Source organism: Lagenorhynchus albirostris, chromosome X, assembly GCF_949774975.1.
Source record: "Lagenorhynchus albirostris chromosome X, mLagAlb1.1, whole genome shotgun sequence".
NCBI lineage: Eukaryota > Metazoa > Chordata > Mammalia > Artiodactyla > Delphinidae > Lagenorhynchus > Lagenorhynchus albirostris.
Window position 1 is genome coordinate 70,136,278 of NC_083116.1, and position 27,961 is coordinate 70,164,238.

Sequence of the window (27,961 nt, forward strand, 5' to 3'; positions counted from 1 at the left end):
TACCTTTTATCATCTATTAAACTCCCCAATTTCATAGCACTTCATATATCTTTTATGGTACTTCACAGTTGACTTGTGGTATAGGAACTTTTACGACAATAATGTATATGATGTGTGTGTGTGTGTGTGTGTGTGTGTGTGTATGTATCTTTTAAAAATAAGCACACATTCTTCTTACTTCTTCATTAGTTCCCTAAGTGTAGCATACTTTCTGAACTTTCAGTAGTTAAATTAAATCTTTGACTTTAATTTCAGCTACTTTGAAGCCCATTAAGAGGGTAAAAGAATGTATTTTGTCAAAACACAACTGAAACTAAGACTTATTCTTGTCTAGGTATTCGGCTTTCAGTACCAACTTAAAAATAGTTTTACGAGAATTCGTAGTAAATAACATTCATTTCCTAATGAGAGAAACCTATCAAAAACAGGCATATTCTCTATGACACAAACAAAGTATTGTTGCCTGTAGCTTTATTTATAATTAATGTAGACCTGCCTTTAACATTCCAGAGGACCTGACTGGGACACTGGATTGTATGATGAAGGGAGTGCAACAGTCAGAGAGCTGCTTACTGAGCTCTATAGCAAAGTTGGAGAAATTCGTCACTGGGGCCTGATCCGATACATCTCTGGAATCTTAAGGAAGAAGGTGGAAGCACTCGATGAGGTACTATAAATTCTTCTTGAATTTATACCAAATCTAAATGGAGGTGCTTTTTATAAATTGGTTTCTGCAGTTGTTTTTTAAGGCAGTCACCACAGCATCTAACCGTTTAAGATGTTGTTTTTCCCACATAACATTTCTGATTATCAGGTAGCTTTTTTTGTTTATGAATGTCAAATATATAATACTGAAGCATATAAACTGTAGACTTATAGAGGTGTTATAAACTATGAGGATTCTAGGTCTTAAGAATGACTTTATACTAGGCTAAAAGTTCCTACCTTTTAGGAGATAAAAATACTTCATTGTTCTTTCCTAGAAATCCCTCTTTTCTGATCTTCATCGCATTTCCTGAGGAAAAGATTGATGTGTCATTAAGTTAAGGGGGAGCAAAGGTTTCTAGGCTGAAAACAGAAAATTTCGTGGAAATGTGAGGTGTTATGGGAAGGATAATACTATTATACTATTTATTCCTAGGCCTGCACAGACCTTCTCTCCCACCAGAAACATTTGACAGTGGGACTCCCTCCAGAACCTCGAGAGAAGACCATCTCTGCGTTAGTATGGTTTTTGTTTGGGTTTGATGAAGCTTCTCTGAGACTTTAAGGAGCTGTGTGGACTGACTGCAATTCTCTTGTCCTAATCTATAAGTGGATGATAATGTCCTACGTGTGTGAGCTTCTATCAGGGACAGTGAATGTGAGAATGTTGGTAGTGATAGGACATGAGTAAATGAAAGAGAAGGCTCACAGGGAGTAGTACTCAAATGTATTTTGCTCTTTTGGGGTTTTTTTGTTTGTTTGTTTTTACTTATTGGCTTTACCAAACGTTTTATTCAAAAAACAAACAGGGCAACTGGAATTAGCCCCCACAAAAAATCAGCTATACTCTAGACTTTGTTCCAGGCCTCTCTCCTTGGCTTATAGATGGCTGTTTTTTCCTTATGTCTCTTCACATTTCTTCTCTCTCTGTGTGTCTCTGTGTCCAAATTTCTCACTTATAAAAGACACCAGTCATATTAGATTAGGGCCCACCCAATTACCTCACTTTAGCTTACCTCTGTAAAGACACTCTGAGATACTAGGGATTAGGATTTCAACATAGGAACTTAGAGGGAACACAGTTCAATCCATAACACCTTATTCCTGGCAAACAGAACCTTTTATTACAAATCAGATCAATTTTGTGGCTACTGTGGGCAATCCAAAAGAAGATGGCATGCCCCATGCCCCCAGAGTGCTTAGTATCAACAGGAGAGTCAGAAGTGTAGGAGGGTGTGTGTGTGTGTAAACTGATGAAACTATAAAAAATCAGTATAACTCTATAAGGTGTGATTGTAAAGTAATAAAATGTCTTCCAAAAGGCACAGCTTAAATTTAGTTTATTACTTTTTAGCCATAATAGTTACTTGTCAAATGTTAAGAATTAACCATGAAAGACTGGTCTGGAAGGACGTCATGGGGTGAGTTTTAAATACAATTTGGAAGGAGAAGGGCAATCCAGGCTTAGAGACGGGAGAGCAGAGCTCTCCTGAGTTGATATGGGCCAGAGTGCTTTGGGGAGGCAGTGAACTTTGAAGACTGAAAGAACCAGAATGCTACCAGTAATGATGAGATGTTGAGACACTGACTTGGACTTGGGAGGAGCTTTTTTATTTTCTCAATAAATTTAGCTTTAAGTAGTTGCAGAATTTTGTCTTTCTTCACTGTCCTCTTCCTTAGACCTCTGCCCTATGAAGTACTCACTCAGCTGATAGATGAAGCCAGTGAAGGGGACATGAGCATTTCAATTCTTACACAGGTGAGCAGAATTATAAAGCCTAATCTGGTGATTGATATTTAAAAGTTTGTTTTCAGTTGATCTGGCAATTTCTGAAGACCACAAAATAAGCCTTGTGAGATCTAGGGCATAATTTTTGTCTATATTCATTCCATGCACAGGAAATAATGGTATATCTAGCCATGTATATGCGAACTCAGCCTGGCCTCTTTGCTGAAATGTTTCGACTTCGAATTGGTCTGATCATACAAGTTATGGCAACAGAACTGGCCCACTCCCTTCGATGCTCAGGTATTCAATTAAGTAACTGTTTGAGGCAGAATTCACTTTTAATAGAGTTCTATTGAGTTTTGAATCAGGAGGGAAAGGAATCTAAAAGATTTTTATCGGTAGCTCAGAAGCTGCATATAGCAGTCTTGTTCCCATGTTAGTCAGTCTCTATACAAGTCAAGGGACTGCTATGACAAATTTATATATTAGTTATCAACTTCAAAATTCCACCTCCTAGGGGCTCTGCACTCCCAATGACATTCCTACTAACTCCTAGAGTGATCCGAGGCATACATCAAACTAAGTGTGATAGACTGGGTTCAATTCTGATTCAGGCATGGCCACCTCTGGCTGTCAGATTGAGTCACCACATCAGTTTGATTATAGTGTCAGTATTCTGTCTAGTCAACATCAGGATCAAATAAAGGAAGGCAATATTTCTATTCATATTTATCTGACAAGACTCTTTTTGATATTAGCTATAGGTATATTTGGCAAGGTAGCAATTTTAGTTAGAAGAATAGATGGGGCCTTTGGAAGCTGTAGCACAGAATTATGGGGAGACCCCGTGGCATGACTATTTTTTCCTTCGGTATTTGATTTCAACAAGAATGGCAAAGTAATAGAGATAGGGATTGAATACAAAGATAAAATCACAGTTGCAAAACTCAATTTTAGCCATTGTTTCAGTTAAATTTCCCCAAAAGGCTTTTAATTGAGCTGTTAGCAAGTAGCTAAATTTATTGGTTTGAATCTAACCTAAATTACATGAGATAATGTATATTTAAATAACCCTTTAAAGGAATAAAGCTAATGATTATTTTATACCTACCATATGCCAGACACTGTACTTTTTGCTTTTTATTTACATATATTATCTCATTTAATCCTTACAACAACCAACTGGAGAAGGTATTTTTATCTCACTTTTACTGATGGTAAAAGGAATTGAAACTCAAACTATTGGATGTAAAATAGGCTCAAGAATGTATTGTATAAAGAAGATGTGGCACATATATACAATGGAATATTACTCAGCCATAAAAAGAAACGAAATTGAGCTATTTGTAATGAGGTGGATAGACCTAGAGTCTATCATACAGAGTGAAGTAAGTCAGGAAGAGAAAGACAAATACCGTATGCTAACACATATATATATATGGAATTTAAGGAAAAAAACGTCATGAAGAACCTAGGGGTAAGACAGGAATAAAGACACAGACCTACTAGAGAACGGACTTGAGGATATGGGGAGGGGGAAGGGTGAGCTGTGACAAAGCGAGAGAGAGGCATGGACATATATACACTACCAAACGTAAGGTAGATAGCTAGTGGGAAGCAGCCGCATAGCACAGGGAGATCAGCTTGGTGCTTTGTGACCGCCTGGAGGGGTGGGATAGGGAGGGTGGGAGGGAGGGAGATGCCAGAGGGAAGAGATATGGGAACATATGTATATGTATAACTGATTCACTTTGTTATAAAGCAGAAACTAACACACCATTGTAAAGCAATTATACCCCAATAAAGATGTTAAAAAAAAAGAATGTATTGTACAACACAGGGAATATAGCCAATATTTTGTAATAACTGTAAATGGAAAGTAACCTTTAAAATTGTATAAAAATTTTAAATTCTTTAAATAAAGCTAATGAGCAATTTTTAAAAAATGAAACTCAGAAAGGTTAATAACTTGCACGAAGTTACGTAACTGGTAAATAGTGAAATTTGAGTCCAACTCTGCCTGATTCCAAATGATCGCCAGTTCAGCACATTGTTATAAGATTACATGTATATATATATTTTTTTTTCTCAAGCTTTGGTATCAAGTGATGTTTTATGAGAGTCTGATTATTCAATAATAAACCTCAAGAAGGGATAAATCCGCAAACATTCTTCACTTTTCCTTAATTGCCCATTACAGATTTTTTTTTTCCTGTGGATTCATCAAACCATGGCTATTTATTTCTTCTAGGATAAAGTCAAGATCCCTGGGTCTGATATTCAAGACCCTCAACAGTCTGGCCTCTACCTCCCACTTCAACAGTACTTCCCACTAATTTTATCAGTCCCCATCCTTGGAGATTGATGTCTCCTCTTATTTCCAAAGCATTTATTGTCTCTACCTCTCATTTGACACTTAGTATAGCCATGCCATGTTTTACTGTTGTTTATCTTGTTTACATGTCCAGTCTTTCCCAAATAGTTGGTCAGCCTCACAAGGTCAAGTACCATGTCATACCTGTTTGTACTAACATTGTTTAAAATCATGACCTACATGTAGTAAACTCATAATAGGTGTCTGATGTTGATGAACAAATTCAAGTTATATTCTCAATATTCTTCATAATTTCATAGATTCATATCTATTCTCTTTTTAAATCCCCATATTTCCAGATAGAGAGAAGTTTTGATTATTTTAGCCCATCTTCATAGATACAATCATTGCTTTCTCCGACTGGTTTCCAGTTCCATTGTACTCCTTTCATTCTTCCCACTTTCAAATAAAGATTCTACTGAGTATCCTAATGATGTGGAAGAGGGGTGAAGAAGAAATCAAGGGCCTAGTTAATCCATAAACTGGATAATCAGTCCTTAAATTATTAAGAATCTGTTGGAGGATGAATACCTAGGCAGTATGGTGCTGGAAATTTATTTTCTTTAACATCTTTATTGGAGTATAATTGCTTTACAATGTTGTGTTAGTTTCTGCTGTATAACAAAGTGAATCAGCTATATGTATACATATATCCGCACATCTCCTCCGTCTTGTGTCTCCCTCCCACCCTCCCTATCCCACCCCTCTAAGTGGTCACAAAGCACCGAGCTGATCTCCCTGTGCTATGCAGCTGCTTCCCATTAGCTATCTATTTTACATTCAGTACTGTATATATGTCAATGCTACTCTCTCACTTCATCCCAGCTTACCCTTCCCTCTCCCTGTGTCCTCAAGTCCATTCTCTACGTCTGCGTTTTTTTCTTCCAATCAAGTGACTCAGAAATTCTAAGCAAGAAAGGAAATAGAGAAAAAAATAGGGTGAGAGTGGCAGGTCAATTAGAAATCCCTCTGTTCTAACATTTCTGCTGAGTAGCTGAGGAAGCCACAGATGGCCTGATGAATCTCAGTCCTTCAGCCATGAAGAACCTCCTGCATCACATTCTCAGTGGCAAGGAGTTTGGCGTGGAACGAAGCGGTAAGGTTGAATCACTGCATTTCTATTTCAGAATGTTTGTTTTAAATGTCTCATTGATTTTAAAGTGTTTCTTTTATCAGTGGAACTTTTCTCCCAAATAAATAGGACCCCAGTATATGAAAGTTAAAACCAAAGCTGTCTTCTGGAACAAGATTTGGAAACCACTGTGTGTCTTTTTTTCCCTTAAATGATATGTCAGTTAAGTAGATTACTAGCGTATTTTGTTTTGGACTGTTTTATACATTCCCTTACATTATCTTAAGACTCTACTTTAGGACAACTAGCAACTTGTATCATCTGAAACTTTCTTGTATTCCAGTTGGCAATAATTCAGTAGCACTTATAGTGGTGTGTGTGTGTGTGTGTGTGTGTGTGTGTGTGTGTGTGTGTAGCTGCTACAGTGCACCTGATACATCCTTTCATTTTTAAATTCAAATACGTTTAGGGGTCTATCACAAATTAACCTTACACCTGCACTTGGTGGTTTGGTAGTGGTATTTGATATCAAGTACCTAAAACATCAGAGCAAATTAAAAGAGTTATCTCTCATGCTTAACTTTTAGACTTAGAATAAATAAATATATAATGTCAGATGGATGGATACTAGACCTTAGATAGTTATAAAGCAGTGTTCCTCAAGCCTTACTGTTCATAAGAATCACCTGGGTATCTTGCTAAACTGCAGGCTTTAATTCTAGAGTTGGGCCTAAAATTCTAACAAGCTTCTAGGTGAAGCTAATGCTGCAGGCCTGTGGACCACACTTTGAATAGCAAGGTTTAGTTGGTTGTTTGGTTTTTATTATTATTAACATAAAAGGAGGACATACATCTAAGTCTTTTAAATGTGGTGGAGAAAAAAATTTGAACCTGGTTATCCTCCCTCTTTCTCTTTAATCTGTCATGCTATATAGTTCGTCTCACTGATTCAAATATCAGCCCTGCTATTTCTATCCGTGAGATTGGTGCTGTTGGAGCAACCAAACCAGAACGAACTGGGATTATGCAGTTAAAAAGTGAGATAAAGCAGGTAAGATACTACTTGGGAACTGAGCTGGGATACTTTCATATTTACGAACATTCTTTTGGACTCAGACTTTGTTAAGATCATGTATTTTGTTTCATATTCTGAGTTTAATTTGAGCCATTTATTTTTCAGGTGGACTTTCGTAGACTGTCTATCTCAACTGAGAGTCAGGTGAAACAAGTAGGGATCCTTTAATATAGATTAACCTGCCTTTAGTTCTATAAAACATGCATGAGCTTATGGCTTTTTTACAAATAAGATAAGCCACAGAGTAGCTTGTTTGATTCTCCTTTTTAGCAATCTTTCTGCAGATAGCTTTAATTTTTCTGGGCCAAACTATCTTGCTGATTTTAAGAGGAAAGTAACTTGTTTCTGATAGCAAGAAATTGAAACCTTGAATTCCTCTTGTTAGGATTAATACATAATTTTGGAATTAATTTTATGAAAGTAGACTTACATTTCTTGCTTTTAAGAACCAGACTAGGTAAGGGCTTTTTTAAACATCTATTTTCAGTTATTGTCCAGAAATTAGATTTTTATCATTGTCATGATAGAGGTATATGAAAGGTGTTGTGAACACATAGAGGAAAAACATATAAATCAATCTGAGAGTTGGTGGGAGTCACCAAACATCATACTGTAGGCTGTTACTAATTTTTTCCTTGAAGATGAGAATAGATGAGTTATTGTGTTATACAAAGAAATAATTAACACAAACTTCCATAGTGTTTTTCAGAACTCTGGGAAATGGTGTGATTTCAAAGTCTTTTATGAAAAGCTTAAAACTACTCCTTCTACTTCCAAAATAGACTTATGCTAGCTTACGATATTGAAACACGTCCAGAAGAGGAAAGGCAAAATGGAAATTTTGCTTGTTTGTGTGCTTGTGTGTCTGTTTGTTTTAGGAGTCAGAAACCATTTAGGAAAATAAAGAGCCAATGCTTGATGTTTAACTTGAAGTAAACTTAATTTAGGTATACCTATCAGATACCCTTTTACGTTTATATTATGCAAGTACAAGACCAGAATGGAATAAGAAAGGGCCTTGTGATAGAAAAGTGTTCACTTTACAGGATTTTTTCCTAGACAATTTGTATAATATGACCATTTTCCTATCTGAAAGGTTAAAGAACTACATTTCATACTGAAGAGTTAAAGTGATGTTCCTGGTAAACAGTTCTTGTTTTGGTTGAGAGTGATTGGCTAAATACTTCATGGTTGTTTATAGTCACAGAGTATTACTTACATGTTCATTATATATTTAGAACTTGAAGTCCATGTTCCCAGCTAGATTAGTATGATATTAAGGACTTGACCTACCCACCCAGCTATATCATTTAATTTTTTTTACACATACACTACCTATAGGACTTTAAGAAAGCCAAAATCATTAGGACTGTAATTTAGAGGATTGAGAGCTCTAAATTTTCATTACTTTCTTTCTTCTAAATACCGATTTCCATCCTCACCTGCCTGTCTGGTATTTTGTATTGTTCTAAGCCCTTTTCTCTGCCACTCACCAATGCCCTCTTTTCTGATTATAGAAAAAATACTTGTAAAGGTAGTTTTATTTATTTTACCCTTTACCATGACTTTTAGAGTCAGGCTATTTCATCAGCTTTTCTAATGATAACATGCTGGCTAGTTACTTGAATAGTCTGTAATTTTACTCTACTAATAACTTTTAAAAACACATAATGTTTGCCTTGCCTCATCCCCTTTAAAAATTTATTTTCTCAAATATTTTTTATAGCCCAGTGGTAGTCATCCCCTGGGTGTAGATTTGATGTCACTGTTTTTTTCTGGTAACTGCTGTTATCTTGTATTATATGACAATCAGATTGACTGAAAAAAAATGAATCAGGCTTCCCTGGTGGCGCAGTGGTTGAGAGTCCGCCTGCCGATGCAGGGGACAGGGGTTCGTGCCCCGGTCTGGGAAGATCCCACATGCCGCAGAGCGGCTGGGCCCGTGAGCCATAGGCCGTTGAGGCCACGCGTCCGGAGCCTGTGCTCTGCAACGGGAGAGGCCACAACAGTGAGAGGCCCGCGTGCTGCAAAAAAAAAAAAAAAAAGAATCAAAAAGTAAAATTTATACTTATAAATCAACTTCATGCAGGGTGATATCTTTCCATTTCTTTTCCAAAAAGGCAGGTGAGGGGGTTCAACTCCAACCTCTTTTCCATTTCAGAAAACAAAATTCAATTTAATAAGTATTTATTTGTTAAGTATCTGTTCAGTCATTTATTCTTTTGACTAATATAATTAATTAAATGCCTGCTATGTGCCAGGCACTGGAAAGCATCGGTATCCGCTGGGAACTTGTTAGAGATGTGAAATATTGTTCTCATCCTAGGCCTACTGAATCAGAAAGACTGAGGTGAGGCCCAGCAATCTGTGTTTTAATAAGCTTTCTAGGTGATTCTGATGCACTTTTAAGTTTGAAAATCACTGGGTTACCTATTCTTATTGTTTATTCATTTGTAAATATTAATTGAGTGCCAATTTTGTGCCAGGCACTGGAAATACAATAGTGAACAAAACAGATGTGGTCCTTGCCCTCATGACGCTTACAGTTTAGGAAGACTGATCTCTGATTTAGTTTCCTTGGTTTAAATCAATAATCCATAATGGCCTATGATTTCAGATTTCTTAGGCTGAAGAGATTAAGGCCAGATGACAACCAAACAAAAAATGGAAAACAATTTGGAAACAATATTGGTATTTCTGTTGACTTTAACCAAGTATATACCCTGTAATGAATTAGTGTAGTATGACTTGGCCAACTTTGTCATATCTACATTAATAAAGGAAGACAGAGGCATAGAGGAGGAGTTAATCTAAAAGCTCAGAACTATTGATATTTGGTTTTGGAAAACAGTCTGAATAGCCTTTGTGGTTTGACTCCACTTTCAGCAGCCTAGGATCTTTTTTTTTTTTTTTTTTTTTGCGGTACGCGGGCCTCTCACTGTTGTGGCCTCTCCCGTTATGGAGCAACAGGCTCGGGACGTGCAGGCTCAGCGACCATGGCTCACGGGCACAGCCGCTCCGTGGCATGTGGGATCTTCCCGGACAGGGGCACAAACCCGTGTCCCCTGCATCGGCAGGTGGACTCTCAACCACTGCGCCACCAGGGAAGCCCAGCCTAGGATCTTGATGGTAGAGACGAAGACAATGAAGATAAATCAAATGGAGTTCATCTACTTGGTGCATCAGTGTGATAGTCACTGGCCAATAGAAGTGCCTTAGGGCACTTTTCTCTTTTACATAGCAGTGGTGATATAGGCATTTGATCCAAATTAAAATGTAAGAAGTTCTTTTCTCAGAAAATATTTCTATTACCTTCTTTTTATTTTATATTTATTTCTGAATCTAAACTGTCAAAGAAACACTTTCCCCAATGTATTTTATCCTTTACTTTTATAAGTTTTATGTTGTAGCATGTACCAATACTTCATTCCTTTATATTGCTGAACAATACCTTACTGTATTGATATACACCACATTTTATTTATCCATTTATCAGTTGATGAACATCTGAGTTGTTTCTGGGTTTTGACTGTTACGAATAACGCTGCTATGAACCTTCATGTACAAGTTTTTGTGTGGACATATGTTTTTATTTCTCTTGGATATACATCTAGGAGAAGTGCTGGGTCATTTGGTAACTATGGTTAGCATGAGGAACTGCCAAATTGTTTTCCAAAGGGGACTGTACCATTTTACATTCCCACTGGCAATGTCTGAGGGTTCCAGTTTCTTCATATCCACACCAATCCTTGCTATTGTCCATCTTTTTGATTCTAGCCATTTTAGTGGGTATGAAGTGGTATCTCATTGTGGTTTTGATTTGCAGTTCCCTAAGGCTTATGATATTAAACATCTTTTCATGTGCCAATTGACTGTTTGTTTATCTTCTTTTGGAGAAATGTCCATTCAGATCCTTTACCCATTTGTTAATTGGGTTATTTGTCTTTTTATTGTTGAGTTGTAAAGATTCTTTATATATTCTGGATACAGGTCCCTAAAGGTTCTTTATGTATTCTGGATACAAGTCCCTTATCAGATATGTGATTGGCACATAGTTTTTCCCATTCTGTGTGTTGCTTTTCACTTTTTTTTTTCTCTGAAGCATATCAACCACGCAATTTACTTTCTTGATAGTGTCATTTGAAGAACAGAAGTTTTTAGTTCGGGTGAAGTCCAATTCATCTAATTTTTCTTTTAGTGTCCTATCTAAGAAGGCGTTGCCTAGCCCAAGGTCACAAAGATTTATTCCTATTTTTTAAGAGTTTTGTAGTTTTAGCTCTTACAATTAGGTCTATGATTATGTTTATGGGTCCCCAAGACCACCTCTCGGGTTCAGTGATTCACTAGGAGGACTCACAGGACTAAGCATACTCAAAGCTATGACTTATTACAGCAAATGAATACAAAACAAAGTCAGCAAAGGGAAAAGGTGCATTGGACAAAGTCCAGGGAAAACAGGCACCAGCTTCCGGAGTGCTCTCCCAGTAAAGTCACACAGGATGCAACTCCCTGTGCAATGAGTTGTGACAACATGTATGAAATATTGCCAACCAGGGAATTTCATTTAAGACTCAGCACCCAGGGTTTTTACTGGGGGCTGGTCACATAAACAGCCTCTGTCTGGCATGTACCAAAACTCTAGACTCCCAGAGGGAAAGCAAATGTTCAACATAAACCATAGAGTTTCCACAAACAGTTTAGGCACAATAAGCCACTGTTAATCAATTCTGAGAATGGTGGAAACCCTCCCAAAATCCAGCTCTCCAAATGCCAACCAAGGGCCAATCTTATAATCAGGCCTTTCCAAGAATAGCATTTCTGGCCTTCTATATTAACTCTTTTTTGCACAGTAACCCATTTGGACTTAATTTTTGTGTATGGTGTGTAGTAGTGGGTCCAACTTCATTCTTTTGAATGTGACTATCCAGTTGTTCTAGCACTATCTCTTAGATAGAAGACTGTCTTTCCTCCATTTACTTTTCTTGACACCCTTGTTAAAAACTGACAAAAATGCAGTGGTTTATTTCTGAACTCCCAATTTTATTTCACTGATCTACATGCCTAGCCTATGCCTGTATGACGCAGTCTTTTTTTTTTCCAGAGAAGGAAGGATTTATTACTTGCAGCAAGTAAGGAGAACACTTGTTTTCCCAAAGCAGTGTCTTCTTGACACAGTCTTGATTATTGTAGCTTTATAATAAATTTTGAAGTTGGGAATTGTGAGTCCTCCAACTTTGATGTTTTTTAAGATTGTGTTAGCTATCATGGGTCCCTTGAATTTTCACATCAATGTTAGGATAAGCTTGTCAATTTCTGCAAAGAACCCAATGGGATTTTGATAAAGATTGTGTTCAATCTATAGATCAGTTTTGAGAGTATTACCATTTTAACAATATTAAGTCTTCTGATCCATGAAAATAGGATCTCTATTTATTTAGGTCTTTAATTTCTTTCAACAGGTTTTGTAGTTTTCACAGTGTATGTTTTACACTTCTTTCATTAAATTTATTCCTAAGTATTTTATTCTTTTTAATGCTGTCTTAAACAAAATTGTTTTCTTAATTTCATTTTCAGATTGTTGATTGCTACTGTTTAGAAATACAATTAATTTTTGTATATTGATTTTATATCGTGCAGCCTCACTGAACTCATTTATTAGTTCTAATTGTTTTTTAGTGAATTCCTTATATACAAGATCATGTCATCTGCAAATGACTTTCCACTCTGAATGACTTTTGTTTTCCTTCTTAAGAGCCCTGGATAGAGCCTCCAGTACAATACTGAATAGAAGTAGCAAGATTGAACATCTTTGTCTTGTTCTGATCTTAGGAGGGAAAACATTCAGTCATCAACCATTCATTATGATGTCAGCTGTGGGTTTTTTGTAGATGCCCTCTATTAGATTTAGGAAGAACCCCTTTGTTCCCAGTTTGTTGAGTGTTTTTTATCATTGAAGCGGTGTTAGAATTTATTAAATGCTTTTTCTGCATCTATTAGGATGATATGGGTTTTATCCTTTATTCTGTTGATAGGGTGTATTACATTGATTGATGTCCAGATGTTAAAACAACGTTGAACTCCTGGAATAAATTCTACTTCATTGTGTGTATTAAAAGGTGTATCATCTTTTTTATATGTTGCTGAATTTTTAGGTTTGCTAGTGTTTTGTTGAGGATCTTTGTACCTCTGTTCATAAGGGGTATTGATCTGTAGTTTTCTTGTGATGTCTTTGTCTGATTTTGGTGTAAGGCTAATACTGGCCTCATAGAATGAGTTGGGAAGTTCCTTCCTTTTCTCTTTTTTGGAAGTGTTTGTGAAGAAGTGATATTAATTCTTCTTCAGATGTTTGGTAGTATTAACCAGTGAAGCCACCTGTACCTGGACTTTTCTCTGTGAAAGTTTTGTAATTACTAGTTATATCTCTTTGTTATAAATCTATTCAGATTTTGTTTCTTCTGGAGTCCATTTGGATAGTTTGTGTCTTTCTAGGAACTTGTGGTTTTCACCTAAGTTATATATCAATAATTTGTTGACATGTGACTGCCAATGGTATGTCCTTATAATCCTTTCTATTTCTTTAAGGTTGGAAGTGATGTCCTCTTTTTCTATCCTGACTTTAATACATTTCCTTTTTTTATTTTTTGGGTATGTCTAGCTAAATATTTGTCAATTTTTTTGATGTTTATTTTCAAAGAAACAAATTTTTGGTTTCATTGATTTTTTTCTATTATTTTTGGTTCTCTATTTTTCTTTCTGTTACAGTCTTTGTTATTTTCTTCTCTTTGCTTTCAGTTTAATTTGCTCTTCTTTTCTTCTTTTTTTCATTGTCTTAAGGTAGAAGGTTTGGTTATTGATTTGAGATCTTTCTTCTTTTTTAATACAAGCATTTATAAAATAAACTTCTCTTTAAGCACTGTTTTAGCTGCATCCCATAAGTTTTGGTATGTTGTGTTTCCATTTTCATTCATCTCAGAGTGTTTTCTAATTTTCCTTGTGATTTCTTTCTTAACCCACTGGTTATTTAGGAATGTGTTGTCTAATTTCCACATATTTGTAAATTTCCCAAATTTCCTTTTGTTACTGATTTCTAATTTAATTTCATTGTAGTAAGATAATATACTTTGTGTCTTATTTCAATTCTTTTAAATTGAGACTTGTGTTATAGCCTACAGGAGCAACAAACCAAGCCATAGACCAGTTAGAAGTTTAACAGAAATAACCTGGCAAAGAGACAGTGAAGAACCTCCCATGTCATCAGTATTTTTATGGCTTTTCTTATGTATCACTAGATGCTTTCTGAAAGGCTCATACCTGTTTACATTGCTGCTATCTACTCATAAGTCTTCTAGCTTCTCTATCACCTTTTTGTCTTGGGTGTTACACTTAATTTGTGGTTTATAATTCTGCTGAGTGTGTTTATTATTCATTGTGCTATAATACTTTAATCATAGAAACAGATAACTCTTGATTTATGTTCTTTCCTCTACTTTTCTCCCAAGTCACCTGGAACCTCTATGAGTCCAAGTATTGGGTCCTTCCCTAGTGCATGTGGTCAACAGACATCTAAAGATAGTCGTCAGGGTCAATGGCAACGCCGAAGAAGGCTGGATGGAGCACTAAACAGAGTCCCAATTGGATTTTATCAAAAAGTATGGAAAGTTTTGCAGAAGGTGAGCATAATACACTGTAGATGTCTCTTTATTTCACACACCCCCCATGAAATTATCAGTCTCCTTGTCTGAGATATGACATGACTATGATATCACTGCAATTATATAAAAGTCATGTGCTCTTATGGATAAAACCTAGAAGAAAACATTAAAATGAAACAGTTGATTTGTTATTTTGACATTACTGATAATTTAGTCTCTCTCCATAACTGTTACTGTTGCAGTGTTTATAAATGAGATTTCAAAAATCATCACTTCTCTGCTTTTTGGCCATGGTTGGATATTGTGGGACATTGTGATACATTTACTGCTAATCAAATGAATGTGGTGATAAAGACTCACTTTCTTTGTAGCTATTGTAGAATAGAAATGTTATTTGTATCAATGTGCTGTTAATAACAAATGTTACTACAGTAAAACAACTGTGGCATCTGGGAAGCTTTATGAGACGCTCTTACCTATTTTTTTTCTTGGATGAAAACTACTAAATAAATGCAGTCATAGTGATGCTAATAGTCCAGAGACTCTACTGGTGTGACCAATTTTTGTTTTTCTGTCAAAGGCCTAGTTTGCCAAAGACTTTCAAGGGGACATCACACCATTATGATTGTGACAGATTTAGAAGGCCAAGAAGACTATTGTACTCATTCATAGATCTCATTCATAGCCTCATAGGTGCCACTTTTTGCTTCATTGCCCTTGGTAATGACCTGAAGAACACTTCAACCAGGACTTCAAAACCTTTAGTTATGTTTCTCCCCTTAGCACACTGATATTCCAGGGACAGAATCAGTTGATCCTTTGGAAAGGTGAAATTTGATTCCTCGAACTATCAACTCTGGCGATCTTCCTTTCAAAGAGTACCTATCAGTTATTTTCCTTCCATTTAACTGCTATAGCACAGTGGTAACAGATATGTGCTGTATCTCTCCAGCTCTGCCTGGCTTATGGCAATTCAGTTTCACAGACTACATGTAGTAGGTGCTCTTCTACCCAGATACCATGGAAAGTGTCTGTTCTTGTCATCAAAGAGTTTAATCCATAGTTATCTTCTTACATAGCAGCTGTAATGCAAGGCCAAAAGTGTTATGATAAAAGTGCAAAACCAGAAGGCTGTGAGAATACAAGGGAAGGAACATTCAAGTCTGACTGGGAAAATTGGGTATTTTGTGGCAGAATCAAAGCATGAATTTGAAATCCTAATGTAAAGGGGAAAAACAAATGCCGTCTGTTTTTATTTTCATTCCATTCCTTTCAGAGTATGAATGTAACATAATCACTCTGCACATATGTTTCAAGGCTGGTAATTCTCAAAGATTGTTATTTGGCATATGGAACATGGGATGGAAGTGTCTGGTAGGGTCGATAAACTTTTTGGATTGGAATATTTATCTGTGGTTTAATATATAATGTTTTGATTTATTTAAAATCTAAAATGGCAAATCATTAATTCCCACTGCTTTTTAATAATTGAATTGATGGTGGGGGGAAGATAAAATATCATTCGTTCATACAGTATTTCTTGAGCATCTGCCATGCACTAGGCAATGTCCTAGGTGCTCACAGGAATACAACAGAAAACAAAACAGATGACGATCTCTGTCCTTATGGAACTTACATTCTACTAAGGAGAGACAATAAATAAGAAACACAATAAATAAGTAAATTATACAGAATGTTGAAAGATGACATACTGTAGAGAAAGTAGAGCAGAGTGAGGGGATCAGGAGTGCTGATGGGGGATGCTTAACTAGAAAATGTAACTATGCATGTCTGGTAAATGCATATCTTGAGTTTTTTCTCTTCAGCCCAAAAAAATCTTTATGAAAGTCTATTTGTGATGGCTCTGGGACCTACCGTGGTATCCTCTCAGATAGACTCTGAATCTTTAGGGCTAGACTATCTCAGCAGGTAGACCTTCCCGACCCTTCCACTCCCCTAAGTAGAGGATGAAGCTTGAGTTCCCTATAGTCCAACCCTGCTTCTTGCCACACAGTAAGCGTAACCCCTTGGCAAAGACCCGTGGGCTGCAGGGCCTTTCCCTGGCCTGTGATTACTCAGCATCTACCCAGGGGAACACACTTAGAAATACTAAGTGTCTCCTTACAGTCTCCCAGTTGTCAGCATATCCTGGGTGACGTTTTTGCTGTTTTGCAGTGTCATGGACTTTCTGTGGAAGGTTTTGTTCTTCCTTCTTCAACCACTAGAGAGGTAAGATTCTGTGTCTTTCACATTTATTTGATTGATAGCTTGTCTGGCTAAAGTATTTCAGTGATCTCTTTTCAAAATAACAAATCTATGCTTTTATAAATCAACTGAACAAGAAATGCATTGGAAGAAAGGAGAGAATGTTCTTAAAAAATAGAATGGGAATATTAGAGAATAATTATGTGTTACATTAATTATATAAAGGCAGTTTCTTTTAATGGTTGATTAAGTTAGGCTGATTTATGTGAGTGTTGCCAGAGTTAGAAATGGCAGATGAGATAGAAATCTAAGAATGAATGAATGAATGACTTCTCATGTCCCCATCCTGCTCATCCCTACCTTTCTCTACTAACATGTTTGTAGACTATAAACCAGTGATCATAAACCAATGGTCCTTAGCTCTAACTATATATCACAGTAACCTGAGCTCCTATCTCCAATTCAGTGGATTAGACTCTCCAGGGATGGGGCATGAGCACCTGTACTTTATTTTTTTATTTTTATTTTTTTAAATTTTATTTATTTATTTATTTACTTATTTATTTATGGCTGTGTTGGGTCATCGTTTCTGTGCGTGGGCTTTCTCTAGTTGCGGCGAGCGGGGGCCACTCTTCATCGCGGTGCGCGGGCCTCTCACTGTCGCGGCCTCTCGTTGCGGAGCACAAGTTCCAGACGCGCAGGCTCAGTAGTTGTGGCTCACGGGCCTAGTTGCTCCGCGGCATGTGGGATCTTCCCAGATCAGGGCTCAAACCCGTGTCCCCCGCATTGGCAGGCAGACTCTCAACCACTGTGCCACCAGGGAAGCCCGAGCACCTGTACTTTAAAAAAAAAAATCCTTAGAATAATCCTGATATATCACCATGGTTGGAAAACATTGCCATGAACCACAGACATAGATTAGGAGGTGCTTTTATATTTTGCTTTTTGCCCAGTCACACTGAAATTATAAAGAAATAGCTTTTATACAAAATCAACAAAGGAGCGAGAATTGGGAAGCTGAGAATAGTAAGACTGGATAGTAGAAAATTCTCAAAAACTCTGGAGTTCTTGTAGATCATGGCTGCAAGGGTGGGTACAGAAAGTTAATGCTGTGTTTCAGGGCTCCACTCCTTCCTAGAAGCCTCTTCCCTAGTAAAGAACACTGTGTCCTCTCTTGGTCTTCTCTCTGCCTTTAAGCAAGATTGAAATGTTAACAGAATTAATAATAATACATACCTGAATGTACCTTTAAGAGTCTCCAAAACACCTTTACACAGTCTTTAATTTGATCTTCAGCACAACTATGTGAGATAGCTAAGGAAGGGATTGTAGTTCCTAGTTCACAGATAAGCATACAAATTTAGAGAAGTGAATTGTCCAAGGTCATAGAACCAGTAACTGACAAAGACAGGACTTGAACCCAGGTCTTTAGACTTCAAATCTACATTGCCACCCTAAAGTATATACTTAATACAGTTTTACCAAAAATTAGCCCTCAATCCCCTTCACCCTAAAATAACTTCATATTTCTTCATGCCCTTTTTAATCTAACAGTATATAAATATTTTACATAATCCTCATCATCACGTATATACAATTTTAGTTTCTACTTAGATTTTTCCTTTATCCACAGTCATCTTATTTATTCTTTTAATGATTCTATAGAAACTCATGAAGTTGCTGTACCATGATATGCCATTATTTACACAACCATTCCCATGTTTAGATTACTTCTAGTTTTCCACTTGTGACTAATGCTGCTATAAAACACTCTTGCACATAGGGCTTTTCTCCTCTCTTGAATTATTTCCTTAGGATGAACTTCCAGAAGGAGGATTATGGATTAGAGGGCATTGATACTTTTATGACTCTTGTTATGCTTGCCAGATTGCCTTCAAAAACAAGATTGAACCTATGTACTCACTCAATTATATTAAAGGAGACTGAAGCAGTACTCTTGGCTACAGTATTTCTTCTGCCTTTCAGAATAGGTAATTGATGTCTCCTGCATGATGGGCTCTTAGGAAGTGATTTTCTTCTTCTCTATCACAGATGACTCCAGGTGAGATTAAATTCTCTGTTCACGTGGAGTCTGTCCTGAATCGTGTACCTCAGCCGGAGTACCGCCAGCTTCTGGTTGAAGCCATCCTTGTCCTCACCATGATGTCAGACATTGAAATTCATAGTATTGGAAGCATCATTGCTGTGGAAAAAATAGTGCATATTGCCAATGACTTGTTTCTTCAAGAACAGGTAGGCAAACCTGTTGTTTTCTCAAAGAGGAATGTCTGATACTAACCTGACTGCATTCAGAGCTCTTCAAGAAGCCAAGGTCACTTTCTTGTGTCCTCTTCCTCATAGCTCTTTTCTAGGCCCCCTTTGTAGTGGCTCTGAGCTCTATCTGTAAAAGAAGTAAGCTGTGGGATGACCTCTGTCTTTTACCATGAGTTTTGTGGTTGTGTTACATGGTAAAGTTGCCTGGAACTCAGGAGACTTTTATGCTTTTCGTCATATTTCAGACTACTTTTATCACACTACTTTTCGTAGCGATAAGGACTTAATAAGAAACTATTGGGTAGTATATCCTTTCTGGACTATTAAGGAAAAGAGAAGATTTGATTTTGGTTTTGTTTTGGTTTTGCTTTTCTCTCTTACCTGTAGGAAAATATTAAAGTGAAACTTTTAATTCTACATTTCCTTATTTTCTTAATAAATCTTATTCCAGGAAATAAAGCACATTTTAAAAATGCAAACTATTGAAAGCTTTCCAAATATTTCTTAGATTAAGAGTAGGACCACATAAAGTGAAGGACATGCACTGCTGTTAATAGAACAGTCTCCAAAACATGTAATCAGTGTTTCATTCTATTAGGCCCTGGGGGGGAATGCAAAGGAAATTAAAAGTTTCTCTAGGACTTTTCAAGGATTTTCTAGGACAGTCCTAATTTTAAATATTCTGATTGCTCTTAGTTCGTTGTAGCAGAAAATGTGATCCCTTTTAGGCATAGACTCTAGATTGGAAAGCTTGAAGTCTATTTGAATTAAGTCGACTTAGAAAGAAATAATGATGAAATGCAAGATAAAATAATACATGCTGAAATCAGTGGTACTAGAAGGATTCAGACCAAAGTCCCTCTAGGGTGATTTGTAAGTATTAACATTTGACTCTTTAACAAACACAACTGTAATTACCTATTATATTTAACTTTCAAAAATTCAAAACAATTAATGCTTTAAAAATAATTTCATGTGATTTTAGGATCTAGTGAAAAATGCATATATAGAAACTCATAGTCACCATTTTGTGCATAACCCTGATCCCTTCCTGTCTAAACAGCCTAAGATCCAACTAGTTGGTGATGGGGAGGAGGCTCTGAGTTATTCTAATCAGGACTTTAATTAGTAGGATTAGTAATTTTTCCTTTCCCCTGTGTTCTCCCACCCTTAAAAACCAAACAGAAAACCCTCGGCGCAGATGATATCATGTTGGCCAAGGATCCTGCATCTGGCATCTGTACTCTTCTGTATGACAGTGCACCCAGTGGCAGGTTTGGCACCATGACCTACCTCTCCAAGGCAGCTGCCACCTACGTGCAGGAGTTCCTGCCTCACAGCATCTGTGCCATGCAGTGAGGCCTCTAGGCCCTGGCTGCTGGGAGCCTTTTGACAGCTGGCTCCTGCCTCATTGTGCATGGAACTGAAATGTGATGGCCTGATCACTCCCGACCGTGCCCCTTTCCAACCCATCCCTCCCAAGAAGAGCGAACTTTTCTGATAAACTAACTGGTGTAGAAGACGTGAACCCTTGCCTGGAGGCATCTGCTCACCCAGGCTTTTCAGTGCCTTAATTCTTTCATGGTTCATAAAAGTTTGCATGTGTTTTTATTCTCTAGATCTGTTACAACCTTAGTTTTCTAACTCCTGTTTGGGGAGCAGGTGTTAATAATAACTTATTCCTAAAGTTTGATTTTTCTTATGTTTGGTTCATTGTGTGAACGAGTAGTGGGTGCTTTGGAACATTATTTCAAGTGAGTAAACCCTAAATTGTTGGACTTTATGCTGCTATAAATTGGAAATGTCTATCCTAAGTGCCTTTTCTTGGGAAAAGAGTACCAGATCATGGTTTTCTTCTTTACTCACATGCTGCCTCACACTGAATGATGAACTCCTTTCTGTGCAGAACTTACTGTCTCTGCTTTTGCCTTCTCTATATCGGCACACATAATTCTTACTCTCCCTTTGGTGAAATATCAAAAAAATGCAAGTGCAGTGTGCATATTTAAGGATTTCAGTATTAACACTTAAAATCACATTTTATGAAGATTGCTGGTACTCAAAGATGTATTTGTAGTAGAAAATGCAGAATAACCCAGAGAAATGGAGCCAGGATCCCAATTCCAGAAAGGAGGGGGGCAGAAGAGAAGATGTCTGGGTAGAGTCTTACACCTAGGAAACAGAGAAGGAATTAGAGATGGGTTAGTGCCCTGAAGAGAGCCTTGTACACTAATCCATGGCTCTGAAGAGTGGGCCAGCATACAACACAGAGAATAATTGAAGCCTCTGTCTTTGGCGAACAGGCATATAGCAGTCCAGTCTATAGCTGCTTTACTGAGCACTCTTTCTTTGTGCTCACCTGGTCTCCGTCTCACTCACCTATTCACTCTCTATAGCATCCACCCCCTCCAACTCCCTGCCCTCCTATCTACTTTTAAACTCATTCATTTACATTTTTACTTCCTGATTCTCTGTGTTCATATCTATGTATATCTTGATATCTGCAGGCATGTATCTGTCTCTCGTAAACACCTGCATTTGTATGTGTGTCTAAGCACACGTGGGAATTTTTCTGAATGTTAAGTAGTTTTGACATGTCTGTATATCTGTCTTTATCTACATTTGACAAACTGAGTTAAGTATGTAAATATGAGTGTTGTGTGTGGGAGAGGGGTGTGACTATGGCCTCAGGCTGATACGCAAAAGATAGTGGAGGATTCCTTGAGTCCTCTTTCCTAGTCTCATGTTTAGGTAGCCAGTTGAAGAATGTTTCTCCTAACTTTTTGTCTTAGTTCCAGGCCACTATAACAAAATACCATAGACAGGGTAGCTTAAACAGCAAACATTTATTTCTCACAGTTCTGAAGGCTGAGAGATACAAGATCAACGTACCAGCAGATTCAGTGTCTGGTGACGGCCCTCTTTCTGGTTTGTAGATAGCTGCCTTCTTGCTGTATCCTTACATGGCACAGAGAGAGTGAGCTCTCGGCTCTTCCTCTTTTTCTCAGGGCACTAATTCTACCATGGGGACTCTACCTGATTATCTCCCAAAGGCTCCCACCTCCAAATACTTTCACATTGGGGATTAAGGCTTCAAGATATGAATTTTGGAGGGATGCGAACATTCAGTCCATAGCATTTTCCTTCTCCTGTTAAGACTCTACTAATTTCCCTGTTTATACTCAGATAACCTCCTACTTCAATCCCCTATTTTCCTTCAGATTTTTTCAGGTTTTTCTCCAAGAATGGGGATGGGGGATTCTCTAAATAATTGTAACAGAACCAGTGACAATATTATGAGTACACATGAATAAATGAGCATAGTAGGGTGATAGAAAACAGATAGTAGAAACAAAGAAAGGATGGCCAAACTTTTCAGTACCTCTCTTATAGGAAATGGAAACACACAGTAAGTAGCTTTCTGATTACGTGATTTTCTGGTCACATATAAAGAAAATTTACACCCTGTTCTGAAACTGTCTTTTCACTGGCTGCAAGTGTACCCCAGCCACAGAGAGTACATCTGGAGTGGCACAGTTGAAAGCCACCACTCCCTCCCACACAAATTTACCTGAACTGGCCCTGATGGCTACATTTCTCTGGGTTTATGAAGTTATCTATCACTATGCTTCCCACACACAGCTACTTCACTTTTAAAGCAACTGTTTAGAAAACTTGATTCATATTTTGTTCATTTTAAGCATGTGGTACTAAAAAACACATTGGACACTTTTTAAGCACTTATGTTTTGAAAACAGAATAAAAAATTAGAATTTCCAATTAAATCATGTCTGGTGCCAATGTGCAAAACTTTATATGTGTTTCTGTGATTGGAGTTTATTTCATGGCTCTATTTTACATACTCTAATTATGCGGTACAGTCAAAGTTCATAATTGGGTCAAAGTAGAATAATATTAATACATAAATCATATATTATACATTATATAATATGGTATGTAATATATGTAAAGAAATGCAGTTTTATCATTCGAGTGCATGACTGCTCAAACTAGGCTCACTGAATTCCAACTAGCTTATTGACATCTGTCGGGAGCCTGTTCTGATGAATGAATAAGACTGATTTTTGGTCAGCATTATAATTGTTTGCAGGTGGTGCTCCTGCACAACTGGAGGGTACCTAAAAACAGTTCGTTCTCCTAAGTGTTATAACTATTCGGCAGAATCTTGTTCAACTACTCATTAGCCTTTTGTGTAACAAGAGAGGGTTTATCCAGCAAGGATGAACAGTCTCTGCAGTCCCATCCTGGTTAATTAGGTTATACTACATTCTGAGAATTTTATGCAGCTGATGGGTCCAAAGTTATTCTTACTCTGACCCTTTTCTACTTACCAAATACCTAGTACCTGTACTAATGCAATGGAGATAAATATAGTGTCTTCCACACTTAGTCTTCATTTCCTATTAAACTTGAGTGACCTTAGGTCTTGGTTTGCCCAGGACAGTCCCCGTTTATGCCTGTTGTCCTGGCATAATTATTAATAGCACTCTCTGTCACTCAAAAGTGTCCCAGTTTGGATGGTATGGTCACCCTCTATTTAGCAGAAGTCCGATTTCTTTTAAGGCTAGGCCTAAAAGCAAAGGACCTGTTCTCAAACCAGTAACAGTACTCTTGCAGTAATGGTATGTGGGTGAGGATAGCAATGGGGTGGAGACTTTCCCCCAAATTGAGGAATATTTGGCATAATAGCTCTTAAATGATAATCAATATTTGAGTGCTTACCAAATGCCAGACATTGTTATACAGGCACTTGGTATGACCATCTTATTCTGTTTTCACAGTCACCATGTGAGTTAATTACTGTTGTCATCCCCATCTTCCATATGAGGGAACTGAGGCACTAAGCATTATAAGCAAATTGTTGAAAATCAGACAGCCAGGAAGTGGTAGAGCTTGGATCTGAGCTCAAGCAGTTTGACTCTATAGAGTTCACATTCTCAACAATGACACTCTCCAAGGAAAAGACATTAGGAAGTGGTGTGAAAACAAGGGTCAGTTGGTTCACTACAGTTGAGATATCAGTGGGCATATTGTAAAATGCACAAAGAAGGTGGCCAGAGGGGTGGTGACTTCTTAATGTGTTTGCTTTCCCTTCTGCCTGCTTCTGCCAGCAAGTGAAGGCAGAGGAGATCATCAAAAGAAGTGGCATAGCCCATCCTGACCTTGCTGGTTCAAAAACTACCTTTAGCAAAAATGGCTAAGGAAAGTGAGGCCAAGAACTTGTCCAGGGTCACCACACTAGTAAACTTTGGAGCCAAGATTCAACCTATTTCCTCTGACTTCAAGTCCTCTGACTGCAATCTGGTGCTTTGAGAAAGGTTTTCTTCCCAAGTTAAGGATAATATGGGTATTAAGCTTGTGGAAAGTTGAGGTTGGGACCTGTGGCATGGTTTGTGCTCTATCTTAATCATGAATAAGGGTGCAGCCTCCCTGTGGGATTTGCTGTTGCAGATCCTTGTGCAACAATTTATCTTTTTCCATAGTTGAATCATCTTGCCACATTGTATGCCAAATGAGGATACTGTTTCCAGTTTAAAAGCAATGCTCCCCATGTTGAAGTGTTCAGCTACCTGTTGCTAGAACTGAAAGAACACATGGAAAAATCAATTTTCACATCAGAGTCCAGACTTTAGAGTCTCAGTTGGCCAGTCTGTATCCTGCCCTCCTTCTCCACTGTCTATCCATGAAAAGCCCTAGACAAGTCCTGTTTCCTCCTTATATTGCCAACTTGTCATGATCTCACCTTTTAGTCAACTCCTACAGCCCCATAGACTCCTTCCCCTCTGTAAACATGTGCATTTCTCTCTTATTCTAAAAAAATATTCCTGGGCTCTGACATCCCCCTAGGTTGATAAACTATAATAATTCCTTCCTTTCACAATCAAATTTCTTCAAAAAGGAAGTTACACTTGACAGCATTGGCTTCACTCATTAACCCCTTGCAATCTGGCTTCCTCCCTTGCCTCGTGTGTTTTTCATAGAGCACCAGTGAACTCCTAATGGCAAAAGGGGTTTCTGACCCTTTTGCAATACATGACATTGTTACTACCTCTCCCTTCTTGTAACCCTCTCATCCCTTGATTTCTGTGAAACTGTACCAGTTCTCACCCAACTATTACTTTTTTGTCTCCTTTTTGGCATCTTTCTCTCCCAACTCCCACAAACGGCATTCTCCCAAATCACTCTCTTCTTCCTAGCTCAAAGATTCTCACCATGGCATGGGGCAGGTTTTAAAAAGTGACATGATCTGATTTACATTTTTTAAGAAGCTCACTCTGCGGCTACAAAAAGAATGGATTGTAAGTCAACAAGAGTGGAAGTAGAAGCCAGCTAGGTATTGCAGGAAGTCCAAGTGAGAGATGACAGTGCCAGGACTGGGGTGGCGGCAGTGCAGAGGAGAGAAGTGGAGGTAGTTGAGACACGTCTTGGAGGTGAAACCAATGGAAATTGATGGATTAGATTTGGGAGTGAAAGAAAAGGAGGGAATACAAATAACTCCCAGGTTTCTGGCTTAGGCAACTGGATAGACTTTGGTATCTCTACTGAGCTATGAAAGATGGGGAAGGGGTGGCAAAGACTTGGATAGGAAAATCAGGAGTTTGGTTTGAAAATGTTAAGTTAGATATGATTAGACATCGCAGTGGAGACAGCCATGTTCCCTTGACTATCTCACCCACTGTTATGACTTTAGCTATCTCTTATCTATGTGGGGAAATAAACTGGGTTAAGCACATGCCCTACCCTCTGAGTTCTTCCTTCTCATTTCCCTCTTCCTTATATTGATACTGCTGGCCTTCTCTTCACACAGACTTTAAGAATTTTCAATAACTTCTCCATCTGCTCTCACCAATATTCAAGTACTAGTAGTAAGGAAGTCCTGTTGAACCTACCCTGTGCATTGTTTCTCCCTCTCTGTTTCCATTGTCCCTACCCTAGTTTAAATCATCATTGCTTTGGAATTCCCTGGCGGTCCAGTGGTTAGGACTCCATGCTTCCACTGCAGGGGGCACGAGTTCTAACCCTGGTCGGGATCCCGCATGCCACGCGGCACAGCCAAAAGAACAAAAAAACAAAACAAAACCATAAATGATCATTATTTCTTATCTGATCCATTGCAGCACTCTCACTGCTTGTAGTCTTTCAATAGTTAATCTTCCCTACACACTACTGCTGTAGAAATCTTTTATTTTAAGATTTCTGTTTATATGTCTCCCCATTTCCCACAGGGTGAAGTCTATTCTCTTTAGTCTAGTATTCAAAACACTTCATGAGCCAGCCCCTTCAACTAAACTAGCCTAGAAATGTTCTCCTTTTTGTTTTTGCTTATGCTGTTGATTCTAGTCAGCATGCCCTCCCCTGGCTCCCTTCTTCACCAGGTAAAATCCCATCTATCCACTAGGACCCTCTCAAATGTCACTGAATAAGAACCCTAGTTGCCATTTACTAAGTACCAGTTATTAAGTACTTAATGCTTAGTTATTAAACAAGCATCCTACATTCATTATCTGACTCTGCTTCTTGTGTATCTGTCTCATCTACAAGAATGCAAATTCCCTGAGAGCAGAGATCAGACTGTAATTCATCTTGAGGATTGAATCCTCAGCTGTACTGTACACTTAGTTGATGTCAGATAAAGTTTGATGAATGATTGAATGATGGCAGAACTTTGAGCTAATTGCTATGGGAAGATACAAAAGGAGCATGAGAGCTTACATTCTAGCTAAAGAAACACATCGCAGGAGAAAAAAAAAATCCAGAATACTAAGTATTGAGGAGATACTAAATGGAGGGTTGAACAAGGTTAGATTTAACACAAAGTCATCCTGGAGGAATCAAGTTTATATAGTAAAGGGAATGTTCAAAAACTTCAGTGTCAGGCAGACCTGGTTTTGAATTCCTGCTTTTGTTTGTGTGTGTGACTTTGAACAGTTATTTTCTCTAAACTGCATCTGTAAAATGGGTGTATTACAACCTCCTTTATAGGACTGTTGCAAGGATGAAATGAGATAGTATATCCAAGTGCATATCACAATACTCCATAAATGTTTAAAGAGTAGGGGAAAAAAGCAAACTAGAATATTGGATTGTCTGAGAGGTTAATTCATGTTGATGTGAGAGTTGGGGCCTTGGGCATTGGCTAGTTTGTGTCAGATCATAGGGGCCCCCAGGAACCTGGAAATACTGATGGTAATTCTAAAACTGCTCCAGGATACTCTTTAATGTGAACCCTCACACTAAACCTAAAATATTTCCCTAACTCTTGTATAGCTGCAGAGAAAAAAAGGAGGGAAGGAAGAAGAGCTGCAGTTTCCAAACATCACTGAAAGTATCTGCTTACACACTTAACTCCAAGTGAATTTTCAAGGAGTGATTTGACATCATTGCTTGACTGGAATCTACGAAGCAATTTACAGAGTACCAGCCAGCGTCTTGGGAAAGTGGTACCAGCTTTGCCAGAGTGAATTATTGAGATTGTTAACTCTTATATGGACATGGATAGTTAATGATGAAAAGCAGTGAACTAAGTTGCAGCACAGAATTGACTGTGTAAACTTTTCAAACAGTTTGTACCATTAATTAATCCCCCACCAAAAAGAGCCCGTCTGATGTGTTGGGTGGTGCTGGGCTCTTAGTGGCCACACTGTGTCTGTCTTTAGATATTTATATGGGTGTGTTTGCAGATTGAGACAATTCATAAAGCGTTGACGGTGATCCTTTTTTTTTTTTTAGCGCTAAAACTCAAATTCGCGGCTATTTTAGTAATTAGCCCTGACTCTTCCGCTACTCAAATCCCTCGAAACTACATCTCCCAGCATGCTCTGAAGCTGGTCTGACTTCATCTCAAATGGCCCCG

At 37.9% G+C, this 27,961-nt stretch overlaps 1 protein-coding gene across 2 annotated transcripts in view; it reads left to right on the forward strand.

Annotated features, from left to right (window-relative positions):
* PHKA1 (phosphorylase kinase regulatory subunit alpha 1) overlaps positions 1 to 22,871 on the forward strand; it is a 131,465-nt gene extending 108,594 nt beyond the window's left edge. The window contains exons 22-32 of one of the 2 annotated variants that reach the window (XM_060136929.1): positions 511 to 667; positions 1,142 to 1,221; positions 2,386 to 2,464; positions 2,605 to 2,734; positions 5,803 to 5,904; positions 6,816 to 6,931; positions 7,061 to 7,108; positions 14,455 to 14,625; positions 16,783 to 16,836; positions 18,865 to 19,065; positions 20,272 to 22,871. In XM_060136929.1, coding sequence (XP_059992912.1) covers positions 511 to 667; positions 1,142 to 1,221; positions 2,386 to 2,464; positions 2,605 to 2,734; positions 5,803 to 5,904; positions 6,816 to 6,931; positions 7,061 to 7,108; positions 14,455 to 14,625; positions 16,783 to 16,836; positions 18,865 to 19,065; positions 20,272 to 20,445 — 1,312 coding nt within the window. In that variant the 3' untranslated portion in view covers positions 20,446 to 22,871. The remainder of the gene's footprint in view (positions 1 to 510; positions 668 to 1,141; positions 1,222 to 2,385; positions 2,465 to 2,604; positions 2,735 to 5,802; positions 5,905 to 6,815; positions 6,932 to 7,060; positions 7,109 to 14,454; positions 14,626 to 16,782; positions 16,837 to 18,864; positions 19,066 to 20,271) is intronic. The other variant, XM_060136930.1, reaches the window with a different exon arrangement.
* The last annotated feature ends 5,090 nt before the right edge of the window (positions 22,872 to 27,961 follow it).